The sequence below is a fragment of the Poecilia formosa genome, unplaced genomic scaffold, assembly GCF_000485575.1.
Source record: "Poecilia formosa unplaced genomic scaffold, Poecilia_formosa-5.1.2 Scaffold70, whole genome shotgun sequence".
Classification (NCBI taxonomy): domain Eukaryota; kingdom Metazoa; phylum Chordata; class Actinopteri; order Cyprinodontiformes; family Poeciliidae; genus Poecilia; species Poecilia formosa.
In genome coordinates, this window is record NW_006800009.1 from 2,156,196 (window position 1) to 2,181,949 (window position 25,754).

The 25,754-nt window shown below is 37.1% G+C and overlaps 1 protein-coding gene across 6 annotated transcripts in view; it reads right to left on the reverse strand.

The window, feature by feature from the left end:
• Positions 1-25,754, reverse strand: part of il1rapl1a (interleukin 1 receptor accessory protein-like 1a) — a 215,902-nt gene that overhangs the window by 157,968 nt on the left and 32,180 nt on the right. For all 6 annotated transcript variants that reach the window (XM_007555524.2, XM_007555522.2, XM_016673113.1 and 3 more), the window contains one exon: positions 21,786-21,889. In XM_007555524.2, coding sequence (XP_007555586.1) covers positions 21,786-21,867 — 82 coding nt within the window. In that variant the 5' untranslated portion in view covers positions 21,868-21,889. The remainder of the gene's footprint in view (positions 1-21,785; positions 21,890-25,754) is intronic.

The following is a 25,754-nucleotide window of genomic DNA, read 5'->3' on the forward strand; positions in this document are numbered from 1 at the left end:
TCTGGAAGAACATCAATTTTCGACTGATGAGACAAATTTGAATTTTTACAGCCAGGCACATTAGTCTTACATTCAAGAAGAAAAATTTAATCTGTCAAAGACCAGAGCACCATCCTGTTTTGCAAAATAACTAAAAAAAAAAAAAGTAATTCCATAAATATGATTAATATATCACGGTACGAAACTATATTTATCATTGTATTACAAGTCTGTCATTACACCGACAGAAAGCATGTGCTCTGTAGCATCGTGCAGTTGGTAAAAAAAAACAAACAAAAAAGGTTGCACATGCTCTTAGAAAGTGTTCTCAGAAAGCTTACTGAGCCTCTTTTTCTTTTGAGCAGTTAATCTTCAAGTTCACTTTGGGCTGCTGAGAGAGCCCCAAGCTTACAGGTAATGAATTCACCCAGCACACAACACCAACAAGTTTCTCAGCAGGATTTTAAATGGGAAATTCCTGAGAAAATTTTACTGAAGAGACTGAGGCCAAACAGAACTCTTTTCCTTTTCTTGTTGAGCCTTTATTCCTGTTTTGAAGAGAAGGTTCCAAGGTCAAAGTGGTTGTAAAAAGTGTACTCAGAAAGGACTGAAAGAGGGAAATCCGTGGCCGTAATTGGCCAAGGACAAATGTTGACCGTAAAAGAAGCTTCTAAAGCTAATCTGTCATTAGCATTCCAGGGAAATTACAGGAAATGGAAAAGAAATACACACAAAAAAAGGAACTCTTACTAGTTTTCGAGAACAAACATTTCTACATTTGTGAAAAATGTGTATTTCTCATGTAATCATCAAAAAAAAAGTACAATCCTTGGCTGCTATTAAGTTTTCTTATTAATCTAAAGAACCCACTGCAATCCATCATACATATGAAAGAAATAAAGGATAGGTTAAAAGGTGTTCAAGTCAGGAAAACAAAAATTACAGTGTAATTCATTTTTGTGCTGCTTCTACTTCTGACATTTGAACAGAAAGAAAGTTTTCAGCAGTGTTAGTTGTGGCAGGATCTATACAACCAAAGGTTATGTCAAATAAGATCCAACACAGACTAAACTGAATAAGAGAAACTGATAGAGGGCAACAGAGAAAATTATTTGCCTCACTTTAAGCTGCATATAAAGAAAATGCAGCTTACCATTTTATTTATTTTTTTTAGCTTAAACATCCCCAAGTCTGATCTATTCATAAAATAATCTTAGCAAGCTAGCATGCCGACTTCACCTCATCAGTTATGGAAGATTATTGGAGCATAATCCAGTATTGCAAGTATAAAAGAGAAAGAGTCCTCTAAAATCAACAAAATACAAAAAAGCCTTGGCTCAACAGTGATTATTGTAAAGTACTGATTACATGAGGCACGTAAACAAACCTCGACAAAATAATTTGTTGGTTCATATTCATTTTACTGTTCTTAGTTGTGTTTTTATCTCCATTAAGGCTGTGATACTAATCTGCCTTGACACATTTAAAATCAGAGGTTATGAGCTAGAATAGCAAAGAGTTTCTCAAATCGGAGAAAGGTCTATTAATGTCACAACAATTATTTTGCTAGTTTTTGTTTTCTGACGCAAAACCATTAGTGTTGTGGTTCATCTTGATTAATGTGCAATATGAATGTTGGATGAGACTAGTTACACAGCATGGAGAAAAAACTTCAAACACTTGACAAAGAATGGGGTGCTTCAACAAGCTAAATTTTGAAGGAATTAAACCAACATTCCACATGAATGCAGGTATTCAACTTTTTCCACCATTAACTTGTCAAAAAGGAGAGGTTTTAATTAGGATTAGAATATTAAAAGCCAATTGCTACATATTTTTTTCACAGCCACTTAAGAAAATTGTAATACATTATGTGAAAAAGTTTAGTTTAAGTGCAAGCTGCATCCAATCCTGATTACTGACCTGTGGAATTGGGAAATCAACTGCATAAAGCATGACTGACAGGATGGAGTTGGTTGTACATTTTAGAAAAGTCACGAAATATTTATCACTTTAAAGAAATTCAAGAACAAATAGGAAGCAAAGTTAGTGACATCAGATGGAAATGTTCATTTTGAAGGCTTTGGAATTCCATTGAACCACAAACAGAGAAAACATGGAACTGTAGTGAATCTTCCCAGGAGTGGCCACACTTCCAACATTATACAGACAACAGGGTTTCCCCCAGAGTATTATAAGCCTGGCGGGCCACCAGGCTCAGCACTGCTTATTTATTTAAGTCTTTTTGAAATGTTTGCATTTTTTAAGACTTCATAGTTGGTGTTCAGGTATTAATCTTCCAGTCTTTCAATAGCACATGAATATCAAGTGATATTTTCAAATTTCAACTCAACATTTTTTTACTCAAAACATGGCGGGCCGCTGGATGAATGACTGCCGAGCGCCCATCCACTGGGCTTAGCTAGTTTTCTGGGGGAAACCTTGGACAACTTAGAGGACTTCACAAAAAAAAAAGGCCAAAAAGCATCAAAATCACTTGACTAAGGTCTGTGTTTTTATTCAATCACAAGAAAGAAATCAGTTTAAAATGTTACCAGAGCAGAAACACGGGTGACCAGAACAAGCACAAAACCTCCATAACTTCCGAAAAAATATTCCACATGCTGATGAGACAAAGGCAGAGCCTTTTGGAAGGTGCACATCCTGTTACATCTTAGGTACTATTGTTGCATCATGCCTTATTATGATACAGATTTGTTACTATTGCAAATGCCTTTGAAATGAAAGACGGTGAAATTATAGCAGGAGGTCTAAAATGTCACTTTTGTAATAATATTAAATGCCAAAGATATAAAAGTGGGGGGGGAAACAAATGAGTGGGAATAGAAAAATTAAAGAAGCAATGAGCTTACCATCCACTCACACACATACCAATGAGCGGCTTGATTCCAGTTCCCTACGTTATGGTAAGCACAATGAGATCTAAGCCGGTAATGAGGGAAGCCAGAGCTGTATTGATTACATGCAGTAGATCAGAGGACCTCTGTCAGTCCCTCAGAGCCCACTTTAAACAGCCAGAGAACGTGCAGGAATGTCCTCTCGTTTACAACTTTCTGTTCCTTTTTCCTCGCCTGTGTCACCCGAGTATTTTCAAGGTTCTCACTCCTTTTGTGCTTTTTTTTTACCTCATCTTTTGTTGTCTCCTCTGTCTCTCCCTTTGCAATGTATCAGCCTCCTTATTTATGTAAATCCACTTGCTGTGAGAATGAAGCTTGTCTAATGTACTGAACACTGCTGGATTTCATGCCATTTCTTCCTGGTAGCAGTAGAATAATGAAAATGTAAATAGCGTTAAGCTGGGTAGCTTAAGACAACCTCTATGTGAAGGCAGAAGAGGAAAGGGAAAGAGAGGGGAAGGGTAGGCATTTTTAGCCTCGACAACACAGGCTGCAGCAGAGCCGGCTCTAGGCATTTTGGTGCCTCAGACAAGATTGTGGTTTGCCCCCCTGAACCAAAAATGTTGGGGCGTTCAACTGCTCTTTGTATGCAAGGTTTAATTATGAGAAGCTAATTGATTTTTACTCTGTTATGTAAGGAACTGGAATAAATACTGTTGGTTGCCTTTGAAAATTACTTTATAATAAAAGAAAATGCATTTTATTTTGCAACATTTAGCTTGGTAACAGAAGGTTATAATACTGTTTGTAATAGCAAATAGCGTTTATTTTTGAAAACTGAGTTCTTTGGAGATAATCAAATATGTGGCAAGATTATTAAAAAACAAACTGAATCTGTGAACACATTAGAGAAGGTTTAGCAATTTTATTGGCACATTAAAAAATGTATTATAATCAATTGTGTGAAGTCAAGTATGACACATTTCAGCAACAAGACAGTTCAAATGTTTTTGCATGATACTTAAATGAACCAATGTTATCAGTGCACCTGTTCAGGACAGAGGCTGATGAGATGGACCTGTTGCTACGTGGTAAAAACAAAACATCCAGATGCAGCAGACTACTTGCTGTGCTCGACATAACATCATTTAAGATTACGGATATTTTCAATAAAGGACAATGCAACATACTGCACACATATAGTTTCTTACTGCATCATTATTAGGCAACCAGTCATTTACCAACTATTTTCTGAATAATGCATACATAGCATTCACTCCCAGGTATACTACAAATGTATTTAAGCACAAAATGTGTTGCCTTTTAAAAATGTGTTTACCTTGTGAGATGGCTGTCGCACAGTGGCAGGTAGATTTAATTTAGCTTTTGGGGGACTTTGAATGGCAGTGGTGGGAGGTCCATCAGAATGAGGAACAACAAAGTAGAAGGGGGTGGATTTTTAATTTTAATACAAAGAAAAGTTCAGTCAGAACTGCACGTTAATGCTATTCATTTGATTCTACGGTTCTTTTTTACGAGTTGTTGCAGCAGCGCCCCCTTCAGGAGCTGGTGATCTAGACAGCTGTCTGTGTGGCCTGTGCTAAGAGCAGGACCCGGCTGCAGCCTCACCTACTGTAAGCCAGGTATGCTTCAGCGAGACAAAAGGATGTGATAGGAATGGAAAATGTGGGGTAAAAGCTTAATTTAAAAGTCTTATGTCAGAAGTCATTTTAACTGGTATACTCCATTTCTTTATCACTTTGTGTTTAGCTTTAATGTGCTGCCAGTCAAACACAATGAGGCTGTCCCAACTTTTCATCTGAGAGGACAGTAATCAAGCTTTCAGCTGTCAGCAATAAGGATGAAAGCAATATTTTGTGTAAATCAATGATATCAACTCTCCTCCCACCTTAACACTCACGTTGTGTTTTGCACACGCACATATCCAGGAGAGTGAGTGGGTGGTAGTTACATAAGAGGGCCCCAGGAGGGCTTCCCTTGAGCTTTGGATAGAGGATGAGTGGAAAGAGCAAAGGAGATGAACGTAGTGAACAAAGAAACATGATGGGAAATGCAGCAGAGGTAAGCAATGTTGACCTCACGTGCAACAAACTGCTTGGTTAAAAAAAAAAAACACCTAATATCTAATCCGAGCTTTGGTTGCTATACCCAACATTACTGAGTTTTGCAGCACACTGGGTTTACCTAAAAATGGGTCAAAGTGTCCAAAGTCTAAAGTTATAACTATCAAAGATAACCTAAAACTACTAAACAATTATTGAAGTTAAATTGATTATATTTTATATTTTAAAGGTCTGCACTGAGAAAAAAAAATATCCCCAAATATGAACATTGCTCTCCACATCAAAATAATACAGACTGACTGGTCTTCACCATATGAACTTATGAGCTCACCAAACGTGGTACATCACTGAGTAAACTAGTCAGTACAGGGAAAATAATAATAATACTAAAAAGTGATTGCAAGAAAATCTGAACTACAACAATTTTTTTCTTTGCCCGTTTTTACTGACTTTATGGCCAGTGGTCAAAGTAAGAGAGCTGAACTTAGCTGGCAGTAACTTGGGGTTGCTGACATTCCTACATAGAGCTGCACGACTGAGTCACATCAGCTTTACAATAAAATGAAGAAAGTTTCCTCTACTGTAGCTTGAAAATAAGTTCTCGTTTTGTACAGTATTACTTCAGCCTAAAATCAACTGGAAAAGAGATCCTTGCGAGAGTAATGTCAGTCCTAAATGAGTGTTAAGGTGCATGTTATTTTGCTTTGAATGCCAGCGCTTTCCTTTTTTAGAGAGATTATCTGGTCATGTGCATAAGAAATAGAGCAAAATATTGAATCTTACTCCTGAGGAATAAGAACTGGCAACCCTGGCTAACTACTTAGCAAGTACAAGCCTAATGTTTTCTTTAAAAAAAAAAAAACTGAACTAAAATCAATAGCACAGCCCACTTTCCTTACGTAGGGTTAGAGTATTGATTACTGATTAAAGCTTGGCTCTCATTCAAAAACAATGAGAGCTTGCAACATTGAAGGCAAAACTCCAGCAAACTTGTTGTATATAGTGTGAACTAAACTCAACACAGCTCAGTGGAAATTAAGATTATTATGTAATAAAATAATTTATAATGTTTCTATTATTAATTCATCCTGTGGCAGAAATCCAGTGACGTTTCACCAGGCAGATCAAAATTGTGGTCTGTGAAGAACAAGGACTCTTTTTCTAGCCTCTTCTTTATCCGAACCAACTGGGTCACAACTTGAGACCCAATATCTCAAAACTACCCAACTTCAGTCTCAACAGCATAAATTAATCTGGGTTAATTGCATGTGCAGTTGGTGAAACGATTAAGTTTCCCTGTACATCACAATATAGATTCTCAACTATGAAACAGCTTGTGAGTCCTTGCTACCCTGCTCAACCTTGGGATAACTCTGAATTAGCACATGCGGCTGTTGAGTCAATCCCAGAGCAACTCAGCCAAACAGACCATCGGCTCGGTCTTTGATTGTAAAAGCCTGCCAGGCCGGGCAAGTTAATCCCTGAGCATAGTAGCCCAATCAAGTCATCAGGCCAGGCCCACTGTCAATAACCCATTCAGGTCGAACACAAAGGCCTGAATCTTTTCAAGACAAACCTCCATTCAAGATCACGTCACGTCAATCGACAAGACTCAAGTAATCAGGTATGCAAAGGATCCTTTTGGAAAGTATTTTTAAGCTTATATCTTTTTAAAGTATTACGTCAATGTAAGGCTTAGGGACTTTTCTGGATAACTTGTTCGAGCTGCTTTTTGTATTGATCGTCGTTTGAACTCAGGCACTTGACAATGTGAGGCAGCCGAAAGGGTATTGTGCAGTCATCAGAACCACCCACATCTGCAGTGGGATGAGGGCGGGGGGGGAACGGAGCTCTGAACCGTACGACGACACAAAAAAAAACGGAAGAAATGGTGGCAAAGAAAGACGTCGGCAGTGATGTGACAACAAGATGAGTGGAAAGAGACTCAAGGAAAAAAATTGAATGAAGCAAAGAGTGATAGAGAGAGAGGTGGAGAGAAAGAAAGAATGTGACATGGCAGACAGGGAGGAAGCACTATTTACGGTAGATTAGTTGTTATGGTGATAAGCAGAACGGAAAGGAAGGGATGTAGTTGTCAGGGTGATGGGGTTGCACTGCACGGCTACTAATGATATGTAAAAAAAAAAAAAAAAAAAAAAAAAAAAAACTGCTTACCCTGCAAACCCCCCCAAAATTTCAAAAAAAAAAAAAAAAAAAAAACAACTTACTAAAATACAGCACAACCAGGCTAGAATGAACACACAAACACAAACAGCAGTGAAGAGGCAGAGGCTCATCTCATTTGCATACGAAGTCATACTCTCTGCATGCAGTTCACTTTTTTTTGCAAGTTTTTTGCCTAATGAGGGATAGAGAGAGAAGCACATAACTGATGATGTGCGTTTGTGTACTTATTGGAAGCATGTGCTTCTAAAGGTCTAATAACAGCAACCTTTACCAGAGGAAGATGACAGAGGACTGTGAGTAATTCTACTTTATAGCCTGGAGGGGTTCCTAACATTCTGGTCTTTGTTGTTTTGCTGCCTGCGGTGTAACCTCTGGGTTTTCCAAAGTCATAAAGTAATCACTGTCAAATAACAATCAAACACGACTCCATATTTCAAGTGACAACAAATTGAATCTATAGAAGATGGTGGAAATAGAGAAATCCTAAGTAATAATAAAATCCAATACAACTTTTTTTGAAATAGCTTTTTTATAGACTTTCCCTTACATTTGAAGGAGGATTATCTTTGCCTCTTAATTACCTGAAAAACACTTATTTCTGTACCCAATAAATCTTTGTGAGGGTTTCAATGGGGCTCTTGTAGATGCACAACACCGACTGTTGCATGCATTTTACTTTTTGCACAACAAAATTGACCTTGGTTCATAACATGGTGGCAAACGGAGTCGATGGTTTTAACATTCAACTCTAACTGCACAGTAAAACCTCACAAGTGTTGCCTTTAGACAGTCTTTATGTAACATTTTGCAAGGCATCGTCTTTTAGTAACTTTATCTATGCGAATGACTAAAATGAAATTTCTTTCAAACATTAGAACATTATTTAAAAATTACAATGGAGAGGCTAACTTTGTCTTTTCTTGCTTACTGACTGCATCCCTCTCATTTTGTTCAAACTCAGTTTCCATTAAATTCTACATGTAAGATGGAGCAGTTCTTGACATTAAATTGGTAAATGATGTAAAAGAAGTCAGAGCTGCAATTTCTTATTATCTTTAGCCTAGTACAGCTTGAGCCATGCTCAGTATTATCTTTTTAATTTTGATTTTATTGCCATCATTAGCATGACGCACTTATACTATACTATTACGGAGTATAGGCATTGCAGCTTCTTCCACTTGAACAAATCTAAGAGGGAAAAAACCAGATCTAAAGAATGTCCAGTTTAGTGAAGCTGAGGCTTTAGACTTGAGTCCCAATCCCCCATCAAATCATCAAGTCCTTATTTTTAATTGTCTTAACTTAGCTTGTTTAGCCAGCTTAGCAGTTAAAGATTAGCTTAAATCCCACAGAAACATCTCTTTGAAAAAGTAGGCCACATAAGTGTTTGAACAAAAATTACATATCACACAAGCCTTTCCCAATCCCACGCAATGCGCTTGTAAAACAGGTATGTTAATGCAGAATAAGTTGCCTTGATGTCTCGGGCAGTCTTCATTCATCATTATTTAATTACCTGACAGAATATTTCTGCAGGAGATTTAAACCCACTCATCTAAGCATTCACATTCACTTCCATAGAATATTCTAAAGGCTACATTTTATTCTTACATGGACCCAACATGATTTATTGCCAAGGAACATTGCTTCATTATCAGCAGAGACCAGAACAAACATGATACAGTTTGCATCTCACTAATCACATGTTCATTTAGGAATAAGCAGCCTTCAACCACACACGCATACGCACACACGCGCACACGCACACACGCACACACACGCACACACGAACACTGCTTCTCCTGACCACAGATTAATTGAGGAAAATAATTACTAGGCTGTGGTGGTCTTTAAGTGGGAGATGTACCATAAAAATAACTGCAGAGTATTTTATTTAATATATCTAACGCTTCAAAGCAGATGTACTTTATGTGTGCATCACTAAAATGTGGTCTTGCCAGCATAAGTAAAACAAGAAGTTCACAGCCATGCTTTACTTATTGGACTCATCAAATATGTTATGAAAGCAAAACATTTTGGACCAGTAACCAAAAATTATTCTTATTGCTACAGGCTGGGGTAAAAGCACCATTGTTTTCAATAAAAGATTAGAGATTTAACAAGCACTTTGGTCAAAGCCCAACAGTTTTTCTACATTTTAGGCCAGCCTTAACAATTTTTCTGTACCATCCTAAATCCCCCAAAATTCACCTGAAAACATCAAGAAGTGGATAAATCCCTAAGTAGTAAAAATACAGAATAGAAACAACAGAACTCCCCCTGAAATGAAAGCAACTTCTGTCTTTCCAGACTTTTTTTTTTGTGTCTTTTTGTAATAACGCCTCAGCTGAACACATTTACTACATGTTGCTTTGTACAGATTGAATTTTCAACAAGTATTAACCAGAGGCTTTTTGTAGAATGGCTCACGGTGTTTTTTCATGTTGTAGGAAGAGCACTCACAGGGGAAAACCTATCTGCAGACAAGCGTTCAGTGCTTCATTATCATGTTCTGTAAAAGGGGTGTGGGCGTCTCCTGTACTTGACTAATGATGGTGAAGCTGGTGTCTGATTTGTCCAACAGTGAACACTTGATTTTAAAAATAGAGATTTAAGAAACCCTTAGTCTACTTGTGGAGAAAACATCGAATAACTGAGCATTTTCAAAGCTTTTTGGACTTAGGACCACCCTGGTTTGAGACATATACAGACATAATCAACATACATCATCATATACAAATGAACACTACTGGTTCAAGTAGTAACAACTACTTGAATTACTTGACTGGCAGTTCAAGTAATTCATGAACTGCCATTTCAAAGCATCATGTTCATTATTTAACTTGAGAGATTGGCCTCTGATCATTCTCACTATTTAAATTTAGATGTGCCTCAGTCATGATTATCAAGAATAAATCAATGGTGGGGAGCATAAATATATTCACCACAATAACCTTGTTTTCAAGCTCTGAAATAAACAGACTCAGTTCCCCCTGCCTATCAATATTTTAACCCTGGCATCAATACTGAAGAGACAATGAAAATGTTTTGTAACATTAATTTAAGGATATGTCAAGCTGATTTTTAGTATTTATAATGATAAATACTAAGCTCAGCCCAAACCTACTTGGGCTGAGCAAGGTAACAACTTACATGAATCAGATAAAAACACTTCTGAAATAAAATATGGGTAAATCTAGTATAACACAAGTGTTACTATTTGATATCAACATCAGTCCAATTTTTCAAATTTGAGTAATACCAGTTACTTTTCTGTAGCTTAGAAAATTCATTTGCAACAATAATAGCTCACTTTCTACGTTAACCTGAAGAAAAGTTATACAAAAATCTGAAATGATATTAAATTTAATTATAAAGAGGCAGGCTCACAAATACGCTTACGTAAAACGTCTATACTCCAGCTTTTGTATTCATCTTCAGTGATTTTAACAGATGAACTCTCACATTGCCCAAACACTTATAGCTCTTGTGTTCATGTTAGCGACGGGATTTGACACCTTCTTTGTCACACACACAAACATCTACCAAGTATGTAACGTCACAATTTGTTGCGACCGGGATGATATGAAATTTTTTTTCCTGTCAGTCAGTAAAGCTAAGCATCTAAAACAGGGGTGCCCAAGTCCAGTCCTCAAGAGCTACCATCCTGCAACTTTCAGATGCATCCCTGCTTCAACACACCTGAATCAAATGAATGGCTGGTTATCAGGCCTCTGTAGAGCTGATCCCGGTCTGTTGGAGTAAGGATACTTCTAAAACTTGCAGGATGGTAGCTCTCGAGGACTGGACTTGGGCACCCCTGGTCTAAAGCATAGCCGCCCGCAGTGTTTAGTGTATCCGCTCACCTGTATAAATAATCCCGCCTTTCGGTCTGAACCATCAGCTCCGGGAGGACAAAAGCTGCCGTACTCCAAGCATCGCTCCCGTCAATTTTATGATGCTTACTGGTTCCCCGAAAAACGATAAAACCCGGACATTATCGTGAATCAACAAAATCCTCCCAGACTGAGCTTAAAAATTGGAAGTTATGCTGCCAACTCTTAGCTTTCGTCAACAACTCAGGCGGAAGTGAGGGCGCTGCGTAACGCAAATAACGATCCGGCCGGAACACGGCGCATTAAATAATAAAACATAACTTAACGAAGCTTAGAGGGAGATACATTTTTCCGAGGAATTTTAATAATCAAGGTACTCGAATCATTCGAGGAATCATTTCAGTCCTTCACTAGATGCTTCGTCTTGTGAAAAACTGTTGCTCCATTAATTACTTAAATATTCATGTTACCATTTCACAAGGTGAAAGTCTCAAAAATCTTCTCGACTTTATTTATGAAAAAAATAACTGACCAATGAATCAAGAACTAACTGGCACTTTATCATTACCCAGTGATGAACTCCTTGTGACATTTTTGTAAATGGCTAATGGTTAGGTGATAATTAAAAGTCAATCTGATATGAACAAGGAATAAACGAGGGACAAATTGGCAAAAATCTATTATCTAACAATAAACTTCATCAGATTATAATTAGTTAAATAACGATATGATGATAGTAATTAGTCAGTGGTTAGGCATCTGCATTAAAAAAGACTGCAAAAAAATAATGTGCACTTCTCTGCGTTTTGTTCTTGGCTCTACTGTCACGAAGCTAATTTCATGGCCCTCATTGTAAGGTGCTACAAATCTGTCTTTTGCAGGGTTCGCTGAAGATTTTAAGAGACAGTCATAGTTCTATTTTGTGAGCATGTCTTTTAAGGGGAATATACAGTAAAAAGAACCCGCACTATTCCATTGACACCTTGTAAGAGCAACCACAGCAGACCAACACTCACCACTAGTATACCTCAAAAAATTTGAATATAGCATAAAAGTGCAATATTTCTTGCCAATCATCTCAGAAAGTGACACTTGTAGAGTCATGCGAAATATTCCAAACATTTTTTTTTTTGCATCTTGCATGATTATGGCTTACAGTTTCAGACAATTAAATTTCTTTAGATTTAGAATTAAACCAGTAACACAGTTGATTTGAACACTCCTAAATATCCTTTGTCAAACAGCACACTTACTCCAAGTAATTCAATAAACGAGCTCAAGTTATTAAAAAAAACAAAAAAAAAACAGAGTGCTTCATAATTTTTTGATTTTCTACTTTCTAAGTTAAATAAGAACTTCCACTGAATCAAGAAAAAGAAATGGCAAAAAACATTCAGAATATGTGGAACACACTGAATGTAGCATGATTTCAGATAGGGAGGCAATAAACAAGAAAAGAGCCTGATGATATCTTCTGAGGTGAAAAGGGGACTTACTTTTGCACAATCTGAAGATCTAGCCGAATAAAACACGTTGAAACCTAGTGGGCCAAAACAAAGAAATAAAGTTGTGTTTTCATTTTTTTTTTGAGCGTGGCTTTTAATGTCATCTAGAAATCTAAGCCGTCAGAAAAAGTGATATTCTTGGTAAAAACATCCCAGTGAAGAAGCTGATTTTTGGTCCTTCAGCTTTTCCTGAACACACAAATGTTCCTTCTTCTTTCCGTGAATCAGGGAAAAGAAACAGCTTCCTTTTTCACAACACATTGTCCAGATGCGCTCAGGCTTTTTACAAAAAAAAAAAAAAAAGCCACTCCATCTCAAGTAGTCTGCATGTGATCAATCTACTGGCACTGTGTTACTGCAGTGCAGGTCATTTCTCATCATTTAGAGAGAGGTATTGACCAGGCCAGAACTGCCTCTGTAGTGAATTGGTGTGGGTAGTGAACAAACAGGAAACAATAAAAAAAAAATCTACATACAAGTACAATCCCTGATATGTACAATTTTAATATGCCTATGTAAGGATAAACCAGCATGGACATTTCCTCTCATTTTCACAAATCTTTCCCTCTGTTGCTTTCTTTTATGATTGATGTCTTACACAATAGCAAAGGTGACTCCACCTGTCGATACATTCTTGATTTGTCATTTCTGCTTAGAGGAGAGACATGCAAAAATGATGAGCTTGGAATTCTTAAGCCACTGTGACACAGTTTCCGATCTTGTGTATCAAAAAAACGCATTACTTGGAACTAAATGGAAAGAAATGAGTGCATTTTGAGACAAATAATCTCCTGTCAAGTCCTTGAAGTGTTTCTTTTAACACACCTACACGGTTTTAAAGTGTGTTTGCTGTGGGATGAATAATTATAAGCCTAACTAATCAGAAACCAGGCTGTGCTGACAAGTCAAAAGTTCCACATAAAGACAAATTTGACATTAAGCCACTTTCTTCTCCATCAAAAGAACACACTAGCTTTTAGGGCACAAATAGGCTAAACAACGAGGTACTTGGTACAAAATACAAAATAAGCCAACTGATTTTCTTTTTTCTAAGTTTTAGGTAAAGCATATTATGATAGACATGTCAAATATCTATATGCTGTAGATACCGGTCGGTATTTAAGAATATTATGAAATTTGAATGACAGTAAAGTTTGAAGTAAACTGACTAATGTCTGTCACTTCAGGCTGCCTTCGCTGAAGGGAATAAAACAATGTCTGGATACAAAACAACCTCATGAAACTGAGGTGGTCTACAATTACTTAATGTCTATTTAATATGCAACTTCTTTCTCATATAAAATAGTGAGTGCACCTCATAAAATGAAATACATCAAGTTTAGTGCAGGACTTGAATAATGCAACTATGGTCAACTACAGGTAACATAGATTCCACTGAAAAAATGTAATCTGCTAGCTTGCTTTTAGAAACATCAGCAAAAAAGCAAGCCAACCCACAAATAAATAAATATAGAAAAATTCTGAAAATTCTAAGGAAATCAACAGAAAATCATCATAATATTATGATTTAAAATCACATTTAAAAAATGGCTGAACTGAATATGTGTTAAAGAAAGTAATTTGAAATACTGAATATTTAAATACTTTCTTGATGCCATTTATCCACTTTAAGGAAGTTTTGATGAAGTAAAAAAAACTGGACACATTTCTTTAAACTTCTCTAAATAGTGCAGAATTAGATCAGTCACTGTTATTATTGGGGCATCACAACAGCATGTAAGCAGTGTTAAAGTAAATTTTGTAGGAATCCATATGTGAATGACGGAGATGTTTAGGTGTGATTATTCTAAAGTTGCTTTTTTTTTTTTCCTATACCAGATATCCAACAGTGTTAGAGGGCTGTTGGTGAACATTAAACACAACCAGTTTGGCTCTCTGATGCAAACAAGAAGAATGGAAAGCAGCTGAATCTAGGATGCTGTTTAATTTTAAGCATATTGAGTTAAAAGGTTCAGCGTGATCAGTCATTTTGCTTGCGATTGACTGCAGCCATAAATTAGTGTGTTTGGATGTCAAAGTAGACAGTTGATCCGTCAATAAACTATTAGGCTCATGTCCTGCCCTAGAAATGAGGGGAATGAATGTTCAATACAAGCATCTCGGAGGCCTCTGGGGAATGAGATGAGCATGACAAGCAGAGACAAGGTCTCTCTACATCTTATTTGTGTATGTCATTTAGCTCATCTACTTGACAGAGGAAATGTATAGAGAAGCACATTTCAGTTTTCAAGTGTCAGAGAAATTGCTGCAGTGTGATTTGTGGAATGAATCGAGAGAACCTTGACAAATAAATTAACTGACTGACAGACGGGCAGGATTTTTGCATTCCTTTCCTCGTGCTTATCGAGTGGTTACTCAAGCATCCTCTCCATGGACTTCATCTCCCACATTGCCTTGGGGCCATGTCAGATTCACTGTTATCTATGGCACTCTCTTATCAGAGATTTGGAACGAGACGTTGCAGAGTCATTTAGAATATTGGCCGCAACGTTTTCTTTTTTTGTTTTTTTTATCCCAGCTTTGAGAAACAACAAGGGGACCAAGGTCTGGATGTTATGGCTCGCATGAATTTGAAATCTTACAGACAGTGAATACACACATACAAACACACAAATGTCCCCGATGTCTTATGCTGCCAGCACTGTGTAGCAATAAGCTGTCATAACAGAGTGTGGAGACAGCTGACTGCAGTGGCTTTTGCCACAGTCACAGCTAGTAGCACTTTGTGAGCATCCATAATTGTTTCGTTATTATGGCATTTAGTGTTTTTCAAACAGAAAATTTAATTAAACAGCTGTTCAAATTAGATCTTTTTACAACTATTGACTGTGCAAATACACCAGACACATTTACCAACTATCCCCTCATCTGTTTTAAGTTAGTTCTTCTTTTTTTTTTTTTTTGGCTTACAAAAGGCTCTACTTGCTTACCAAACGATTTCTCATTTAAATACCTCTTTCAAATTAAGTTACAGAAGGTCCAAGGCCCTGGCAGATTTAGATTAAGGGCAACTGAAATATTTTGAGAGGCCCAGCAAAAGTTCAAATAGAAACTGGGAAAGAATCATTGAAGAGAGCTAAAGATTAGGGTGATGGCAACATTCAATGTTGAAGATGGTATACATGTTTGTTTGTTTTTTTAAGTTTTCAGTGTCGGATTCAGATTACAAGTCTTGTATGGAGTGATGATGTTCCCCGGACAAATTAGTTGCACATTTGAAAAACCTGCAGCAGACAGTTTCATTCAGAGTTCCTAATGAACTCTGAATGTGATTTTTTACCGACTTCTGCTTTTGTGAGGTAGCAAGGAGCTGCATCTGTGTATAGCCCATAATGAGAGCTATTGTCTAGAAAGCCTGGGGTAAAACACAGCACAAACCGTTTCCTGGGCACCATCCTCATGGCACAGCATTAAAAATTCCCCTTTCGACGAGGCGACTTTGATTGATAGACAGTTATGTGCTGTGCTCGTAGAACAGATTTTGTCTTTGCCGAGCAATTTGACTCGTCACAGCAAGAGAAGTACAAGTTTATTACTGTTGGCTCAGTTTCAGTTTGAGAAGTTCCTGCTTGCTGCTGTGGAATCAGATTGATTCTCCTTTCTTGACGATATTTTATTATTCATTCAAAATGCTTATTCGGTTCTGAACACTGGTTATCTTCAACAAATAAAAGAAGTTCTTGTGCTTTCTACCGACGCACTTCAAAATGGGAACAGTGAGGAACATGAAGTCACAAAGAATTAAAGTATTTTAATTTTTTTTTTGTTTGTTTTTAAATATGATTGAAATAGTTCCCTGAACACTTATCTAAAATATTTTACTTGAACAGACATCTTGTTAGACCACAAATTCCTTCCAAAATATTAAAGCTTCAGGAGCCTTTTGCCTTTTGTTACAATAGATTCATCATCATACTTTATTCTGGATTAAAAACACACACTCAAATTGGAAGGGGAAAAAATATCAAGTAGCTTCAAAAAGTGCAGTGAGCATTTGTAGCCAACTGCATTTACCGTGGTGCACCTAAAAACTAAAATTAAAACAAACTGCTCTCAAAAGTCACCAAATCATTGAAGTCTACATCTGTGTAAATTAATCCCAGTATAAAAGCAGTATTTCTGTGAAGGCCTTAGAGGTTTGTTAGAGAACAGAGAACAAACAGCATCATGAATGAACACACACAAAAACACAGTAGACAAGTCCCAGATAAAGTTGTGAAGAGGATAAAAGCAGAGCAAGGTGATAAAACATCATTCCAGACCAGCTATGTTTCCATCAAATAGTCATGGGAATTTTGGCCAATTTTTTCAAATGTCACAAGAAAGAAAATAGAAAATGTGAATTAGACATGCTTCCATCATATTGCTTGGAGCGCATCAACCAAGCTACGCGAAACTTAAGTTTGTCAAATGTTAACGAAACACGACTGCAGTAAAAAAAAAAGTAGTAAAAGTTGCATCTCCCCTTTAGCACATTAATTCTAAATTCAAGTGAGTGTCTGCAGTGATGCTTGAAAATTGCTGTCTAGAGATGCTCTTCAGCCAACCTGACTGGCTTTGAGACATTGTACAAACAAAAATAGACAAATACATTGCAGCTAAAACTGCAGCAAAAAAAGTAATTTTTTTATTTTACAGCAAAACAATAAATACCAATTTTTGAATTAATAAAAACAGCATTTGTCTCCTGTGTTTCAGGTTATTGTTAAGTCATGTCAAATTTATTTGTATAGCACATTTCAGCAACAAGGCAGTTCAAAGTGCCTCATTGACCACTGTGACATTATCCTGACAGCTTTCTACAGAAATGAGATCAGTACAAACCGATCTGAATAAATCTTTACCTTTTTGTTCAGTTTCAGCATAAAGCAGACCATCAACAAAGAGTAAAAGTTTTTTTTTTTTTGTTTTTTTTTACCAAATACCAGACAACTGGTCGAGAATGTCACTCACTCCATCCATCTTTCAGCACCACTTACACAACACATGCCAGCCTTGTTATCGCCCCCTCTGTCACGCCAAACGTCTAACGTGTTGTGGTGTGAGCACCACTGGAACAACTGGATGCTGATGGATGAACACTGACAGTGCATCTCTGTCAGAGGGCTGCTCCCAGTCCCTGGGAGTGAATCTCAAGCAGTGTCAGCATGGCCGTGGTCAGTCCACTGAACAATCACGCAGGGCACTTGCAGCAGAAACCCTCATTTGCAGCAGCGCAGCATATGCACACAAGGATGTGGGTCAAATGCAGGAGGTTGATACACACATCCCCTTTTCTGTGTGCAGAGACAGCAACTTTGAGAAACCCGGAACAGTAGTTCAACCCAACTGATATCTAATTCCAATGAGATTCCCTGGCCATTAAAGATTTCAGCGGCACCAAGAATGAGACAAAGAAAACGGGAATGAAAGGCATATGAAGTCTGCACACCTTAGGGAAAGTCATTATTGCAGGCAGTGCAAACCCACGCAGACTCAACATTGAATAATTACTGGAATTTTTGGGGGTGTTGCAATGCAGGGAATGCCACTCTTACATTAAGAGTAGAAATCAATGGAACAGTTGCTCCATCGAGGGTCCCTTGACGGCTAATAAAGCCTTTATAGGTGATTTCTCATTGGTATCTATCAACACAATGTTGTGGAGTCAAATTCCAAACTCTTTCCTTCAGTCCAGAAACAACAGAGTATTCCCATCTGAAACACAATACCCCACAAAAACACCTCGTTAAAACAGTTATCCAAGCAATGGTCCACATCTCTGTCTAACTTTTGGTTTTCAGTTGTTCAAATTAAGCTAGGTTAAGAAAAGGTAACAGCAGTCAGGGGAGGCCTTTCTGCAGCACTCATGAAGACAGATGCCCAAAATCCAAGAACCAAAAACCAAGCATCCACTAAGGGGATAATCAGCCATTTAATCTCCTTTACTTAATGAATCTTATCCATTTCAGCCATTTTTTTTTTGTTCAGTGTAGTGAAGGAAAAAACATGGGGGCGCATGGGGAGGGAAAAAATAAGTGTGTTTGAGAAAACTCATTTATTGAAAAAATATTTTTTCACATTTCAAATACATATTTCTGTAAGAAATGAACACATTTTACTTCACTTGAAAAATTAAGACAATAAGAGGCAACTCTGCTGCTTCAAAATAAATAAAACAGCAATATGTTGTGGCAAAGGTAATGTTTGACACTTTATATTGTTTTACGACTTTGTATTCTTCTGCTTTTATGATGTAAAGCTCTCTGAAGCATCTTGTTGCCGAAAAGTGATACACAAATAAAATGAATTGATTCATGGATTCCAATTCAAAGTCATTTTGTAACTCGGGGAGGTAAAAACTATACACTTACTTTTGATTTCAGACAGACGCAGAGGTAACATGGCAGTCATATTGGAACTTGTTATTCTTTTGTGCTATATTTTAGGTTCTATGTTTCTGTGTCATTTAAAAACTAAACCAGTGCAAATAATACTAGGAATGAAACTACTAATACAGTGCATTCAAATAAATAACCCTGATATTTTTGCAGCTGAAGCTAAGGTAAGTTTTAAGTGTCTAAACATTTCAAATACCTTCTGGACTCAGAATCGGACCAAACTAAAGCACACAATAATTTCACTCTGTAACCACTTCACCTCTGACCTGTGCTCACAAGGCAATATTGACTTTTTCCTATCAATACAGGACCAAACGGACCCAAAAGAGCCACCTAATTCATCTGCTTTTCTGGACCATCTGGAAACACTCCACTGAACCAAACAATCCAACAACGAGGGTAGTTGCATGTGTTGACAAGTGCAATAAAACGCACAATCGAACGCGACCACCACAACAACCATTGGCGTTGGCATATGCATGGATTCAGAGTCCCAGTTAATTGTAATGACGCTACAAAAGAGCCATTATGCCTAATGTGAAAGAGTCATTTAGTTATTAAATATGGCTCTGCTCATAAATACCATATATTGTATTTAATTAGTCTCGCAATGAGTTACTGTATTCAGTCCATAAAGCTAACAGCTTGTTAGTGAGCTACTGTTGCCAATTTATTATTTGATGTAGACTGTAATTATGCATTTGGTTTTCAGCAAAACTGATAATCAGTTATATCTCGCTGCTCTTTTCACAGTATTCATGAAAGTCTGAGCAAACACCCGACTGAATCATCTTTTTGATTTACTTCGAGACATAATAGCTTAGCCACTTACACATCACCATTCGGTTTCTACTACTTTTGCACAATTATAGTTAAAATAATAATATTAATTTACACTTCAAGCACCATTTTGTGACCGTTTTCTTTTAGCATATAAATTTCCCCCCATCTCACTGGCACAAGGAAAACAATAGGCAGTGGAAGTGAAACTCTAAAATCTAAATTTTTATCGAATTAGTCTTTTTTTTTCTCCATGCATCTTCAAGATCAACTTTTCAACTGTTTTGATCATGAGATGATCATATTACTTTTTATACAAATACAAAAAAATGAGGCAGCATTCTAAAAATATATATATCTATAAATACAGAAATTTGTGTTTGCAAAACGAACACACTCAATTTAAAAAAAAACCAACTGAATATGAGGTTACGTCCTACTAGAAATGTGCTTTGAAGAGCATCATAAAAAAAAATTAAAAATCGAGTGTTTTTTGGTAATTCACCCATACCGCTGCACCATTATGAAAACAGGATGTGCGAATTAAGAATACCAGGCATTTCCCTTTCACTCTGACTGGCAGCTTGGATTCACGTTGGTGGTTCCATCGTTAACACACCAGTATTCATGTCATGAAAAGTTTCATCTCCAAGTCTTTTTGCACTCTATTTTCTTTTTTGACCTGTGCATTTGTTCAGAATTGATGTTCAATTTTCTGGCATTTAGAACCAAAATGAGTTTCACATTAACCCTTGGTAACCCCTCTCACTGAGAAATTGGATCTTTCGGGAGGCGCCACTCTCGGTGCGTATTGAGTTAGGGTGGGCAAGTTTAAAGATGTACACTGTATATCCTTTCATTAAGTTGTGTACTCTTCACCCAAGACACAATTAAGGAAATTAAACTGCAATTATAGCCAAATTACAAAACGGCGCTTCTATTGTGGAGACGGTAACAGTCTTTGCAATTACCTGTCAGCTTTCTAAGCATGTGATGCATGATGACTATTTTTAACCTCAATTGCAGAATCAAAAGATGGTTTTCCATTGTCAAGTCTCACTCTAACTGGTTAATATCTGGTTCGGTTCTACCCCAGTTACAGTCTCTTCTTCACTACTGTGGGTGTGAACATGGGCAGCAGTGGGGGCAGGGCAGGATTTTGACCTCTAATGATTTTATTTACGATGGCACTTGGCAATGGACAACCTCCAGGTTGTGTTTTTGATTGACTCAACTAATCCCAGGTATTTTATTGTGCTTGATAGAACTTGATTGCTGGTCCAAACATAATAAAAATAGTTCAGGTTCAGATTGTTATATCCATGTAATTATCTACATGACACTTTTTTTTATTTTTGTAAAAATGAGCAATCGTTTGGATTCAGGTAATGCAGTCAAAATGTGTAATGAAAAGCAATAGTCCTGCATGAACTTTAATTGAAAGAAAATTTCAAATAAAGTTTAAAAAGCACATCACAACAAATTAATAGTACGTACTCCGGTTGGGGTGTTTACATGACAAATTCTTTTTCCGATTGGTTGTTTATCCTGAATAATTGTTTGTCCAGTGGATAGGTTTACCATTCTCTGTAGACTAGAGAGACGTTGTGAGGCAAGTCTTAACCACAGTTGGCTGTTTCACTACATGGCTTAGAATAAGTGTACCTAGAGAAGTCTTCTGAGAATATAAAGGAAGGACAAAATTCATTGAGACATGAAACACTTTGACTGTAAAAACAGTGAAGCAAAAACAATTTGCCCAGAACGAGGTCATTTTAGGTGAACCTCCACACACGGCATTCTGTAACTATTAGAAAATTAACTAATATTTACCATTTCAGGACATGATTGGTACTGCATGACTTCTTGCCAACAAGAAGACATCTACGAAGCTCATTTTACACTTTTGACATTAAGCAGCACTCCTCTAATTTCATTTTAATTGAATGGATTAAATAAAGTTGTTTTTATTTTTCATTTCTTGATCCTCTTACCACCTTCTCTGAACACCTTGAAGGCTTTGATGAGAAGCGTTATGTAGTAATTTATAAAAGCGTCACCAGTATAATTTTGCAACTGTGTTAGATGTAACAGATTATAACGTAGCATCATCAATGCACTCATGCAAAGGCTTTAGGTAAGGCTCATTAAATACCTGAGCCCCTCTTTGAGACCACTTTCACACTCTTGGACAGGGTGAAGTACAGCAGGATCAGGAGAGGGCTGGGAGGTCTCATCTTCCTCCCCCGTCCTCAAAGCCTGAAAGGAGAAGAGTAAAAGAGGAAAAGGGAGAAGGGGTGAGGCGTTGGCAGAAGAGAGAGAGAAACAAGAGCCGTCAGTCACGTGCCAATGTATGTGATCAAGGCACTCTCTACACACACACACACACACACACACACACACACACACACACACGTACAAATATTTGCACAACCACTTGTCAACACACGAACCTGAACATTCACCCAACACCGTTTTCCGACGCTGCCCTGAGGGGTCTTTTGTGTAACGACTTTCTTTCACCATTGTAATTGAGACAAGCAATGATTACACGGATATACTTCCATCGGAAGCCGTTTCCAGGAATGCTGACAAATCAATAAAGAAATAATTACACGTGTGAGAAACGTAGCTTTTAATCACCACTTCCGTTACAAAATAAAAAATAAAAAAAAGAGGCGAGCGGTGGGACACTTCACACGGAATTTCACAGCATCACCTCGCGACTTACAGAGATCAAGCAAATACACGGCCTATTCCCCCGATCGACTTATCTTACATCAATTGACGGCGGTGGCTCATTTTCTACTCCTCATCTTCCCTGAGTAAATGACATAATCTAACATGAAGTAATTACCCTGTAATAGCTGGCTCCTGAAATAGAGCCTGTGCTGCTGTATAAATTTGATGTTAAATGAAATAAGAATTCACTCAAAGAAGCCGTTTATTGACTGATGGCATTACCTTCCAACAACCCCCATTTACCAAGCAGTAAAACAACACTAAAGAGTAATCAGTCGCATGTAACGGGTTTACACAGTGTTAAACGTTTTACTGGTCGAAATTAAATTAGTTACATTTTTTTTAACACTTTCGTTTTTATACTTTCGATTCACGTGTTATTTTTTTAGCGCGACAAGGAAAAACACTCATTTGTTCTCAATCAGAACTGAAACAGTTAACAGATTCATCATGATGAGTCGATTAGTAAACCAATCCTCCGCTAATTTAGTAATCAAATAATGAGTGGAATACATAGATTCTAGAAGAGGAAAATTCCTGGGAAAAAAACAACAGTGCAGCAATGAAGCCAAAACTGTACAAACAATACATACACTTTAAGACATTTTGTCTGTAAATATGATCTCAGAACTCCTCAAGTGGTGCAAGTTTAGTTTCACAGGGTAAAAAAAAAAAATCTCCAAATAAGCTGCTTTTTACTGATAAATTTTAATTTTAAGAAACTAAATAAAATAACCAAGACTAACCCTGCACTGCCTTTGCTGCAAATGATCAAGCGTTCACTAAAAGAACACCATATTATGGCATTTTAGGAATAATAAATGATTATTTGAAAAAGGAACAATTATTTATTTGTATTATTTGCATATTTCAATACCATCTAAAATTATCTTAAATTGATTAATGAAAAATCTGCAGAAAATGCAATTTTTCTTATCCAGGTAATCGTCAGACTAGTCAAGAGAATAGTTACTAAAATAATCAGTAGATCATTAGATTGACTATTTTAAATAAAATCTTCATTCAAGTTTGAGCTAAGTTATTGAAAAACATTAAAACATTCAAATAAATTAAATTAAATGCAAAGCCAACGCCCTTCTACTTTCTAACCTTTATCACTTTGCCTTAGTTTTATGTCTAACACAGAACCTTGAAAACGTATCCAAAACACCAACTAACATTGTCAGCCTTAAAACGATGGAAACCATATTTTAACAGATTATTATCACTTATCAAACTGCTTATTTTCTCTAATGAACACTTGCTTATCGAGTTTCTTTCCTTCCAAAATAACTTGTAAATGTCTAAACCCTAAAAGGTAAAATATTAACTACATGAAATTTATTCTTCAAAGCAAAACTATATTTATCCTATATTTTTGCTCAGATAATTGGCATATTAGGAAAACCAGTGATTCCATCATTTATGCGCTTTATTAGGTTTATGTTTTCTAGATTGTGTGGATATAAATGTTCTATTTTTAAATTACAATCTGAAAGAAATACAATTAATCACCCATTTTATTAAAATATATTCCAATTTGTTAAATATCTTGTTCTTACTAAATGTACTGTCTTTATTAAAAAGAGAAGTCTGTTCTGCCTTTCTAAGGTGTCTAAAATTATGGTGCGACACAATCAGTGTTCTTTACAGGAGGTGGTACGATGCAATAAGATAAATTCTTACTCTTCGAGAACAATTATCAAAAATTGAGTAGAACTGATAAAGAAAAACTCGACTACAACAGAAAATTCAGAACATAAACTAGGAGGGAGAAAATGGAGCTCTGGTCTTTGAGGACTGAAACTAGGAGAGACTGAGCCAGAGGGGACCTTGGAATATGCAGAAAGTCACGTGCTCTCTAGATTTGCATACTTGATGAAAAGAGCCTCTCTCAGTGTGTGTTTCCGAGGTACTCACAACCCTCCGCTTAAAAAAAAAGAGAAGATATCTTTCTCCCCTGGCTGTGTGCTTGAAAACAACTTTTGGTTGGTAAAATACCACGTTGCCAATAACATTCTGCTAAATGACGCTGGATTTGTGCCTCTTTGTATGGGAGAAAAAAAAAAAGGTCTGGAAATTTGGCAATGAACTTGTTGAGGCTTGAATTGATGGTGCCTTTCTCTGGATTTAGGGTTATCTCAATTATGTACAGACAAATAAAACTTCTAAATGAGTCCTCAGTCCTCTTAAAACATCTGCAAGTGGCCCTTCTTTATGTCTAAAATGCCAGAATGTCTATAAAAAAAAATAGGCTTACAAGAAAAAAAAAATTAAATCAATGATCTAGAAACATTTCCACAAATCAAAAACATTGGAGAAAATTAACTAGGAAGATCACCACATGTCGCAGCAGCATGTCTAAAATCTCTTGATACAGATAAAGGCTCTGTGGTCCTAACAGGGTCCCTATTGTACACCATCACCAAAGCATTACAATACTATGGTTATTAAACCAGATATTGGTGCTACAAATCTGGTTTAAAAATGAAATTAAATCAGCATCAACACAAAGCTCGTTAGCAGGGAGAAGCATAAAATGCCCTTAATTTCCTGGCTGTGCTTACTTTGCACTTCATTGTATGCATTGGACAAACACCAGCAGATGACATGGTTCACAAAACCATCAGTGCCTGTGAAAAGTTCACACTGGATCACTAGAGGCTTGGATTCTGCGTCTCTTCACTCCTCCTTCAAATTTTTGATTTCCAAATGAAATGCAAATTTTACTTTCGTTTCAAGCAATAGCCCAGTCCATTTTCCTATTTGCCCAAAGATGCTGCGTCTGACAAGAGCGACTTAATACGGTGGGCGTGAAAACTTGCATCCCATGTCGTGGATGTCCGTGTGTAGTCACCCTTGAAACACCATGCTTTCCATCCCTCCTTTCTACACCTTTTCACATCAACACCCTCACATACGGTCGTTTGAAAAGCAAGCTTCTGCAGCAATGATCTTTTCTGATTTTCACTCCTTGTAGCTGTCAAGTCCGCAGTCTTCCCTGCGTTTGTGTAGATCATGACAAGGCCGTAACATCACATTTCTGTATGAAAAATTCTTTACACCAGGGATGACCAAGTCAGTCCTGAAGGGTTGGTGTCCTGCATGTTGTAGTTCTGGCACGACACACCCAGGAGATCAAATCACGGCTCATTAGAAGTCGGTGAACATCGACATGCCGAGGAGGCAGCGAACACCCTCAGGGAGAGAACCGAAACATGAGGACCAACTTTGGACTCCTCTGCTCCACATCGTCCTTATGTAATGAAAAAATAACATCTCTTGAGAAACTGAATTTGAGGTTTTGTGTAACATAATCATTTTTAAAATTAACAGACAAAAAAAACGTTTAATAAGTATCAGTAAGATAGATGAGTTATAG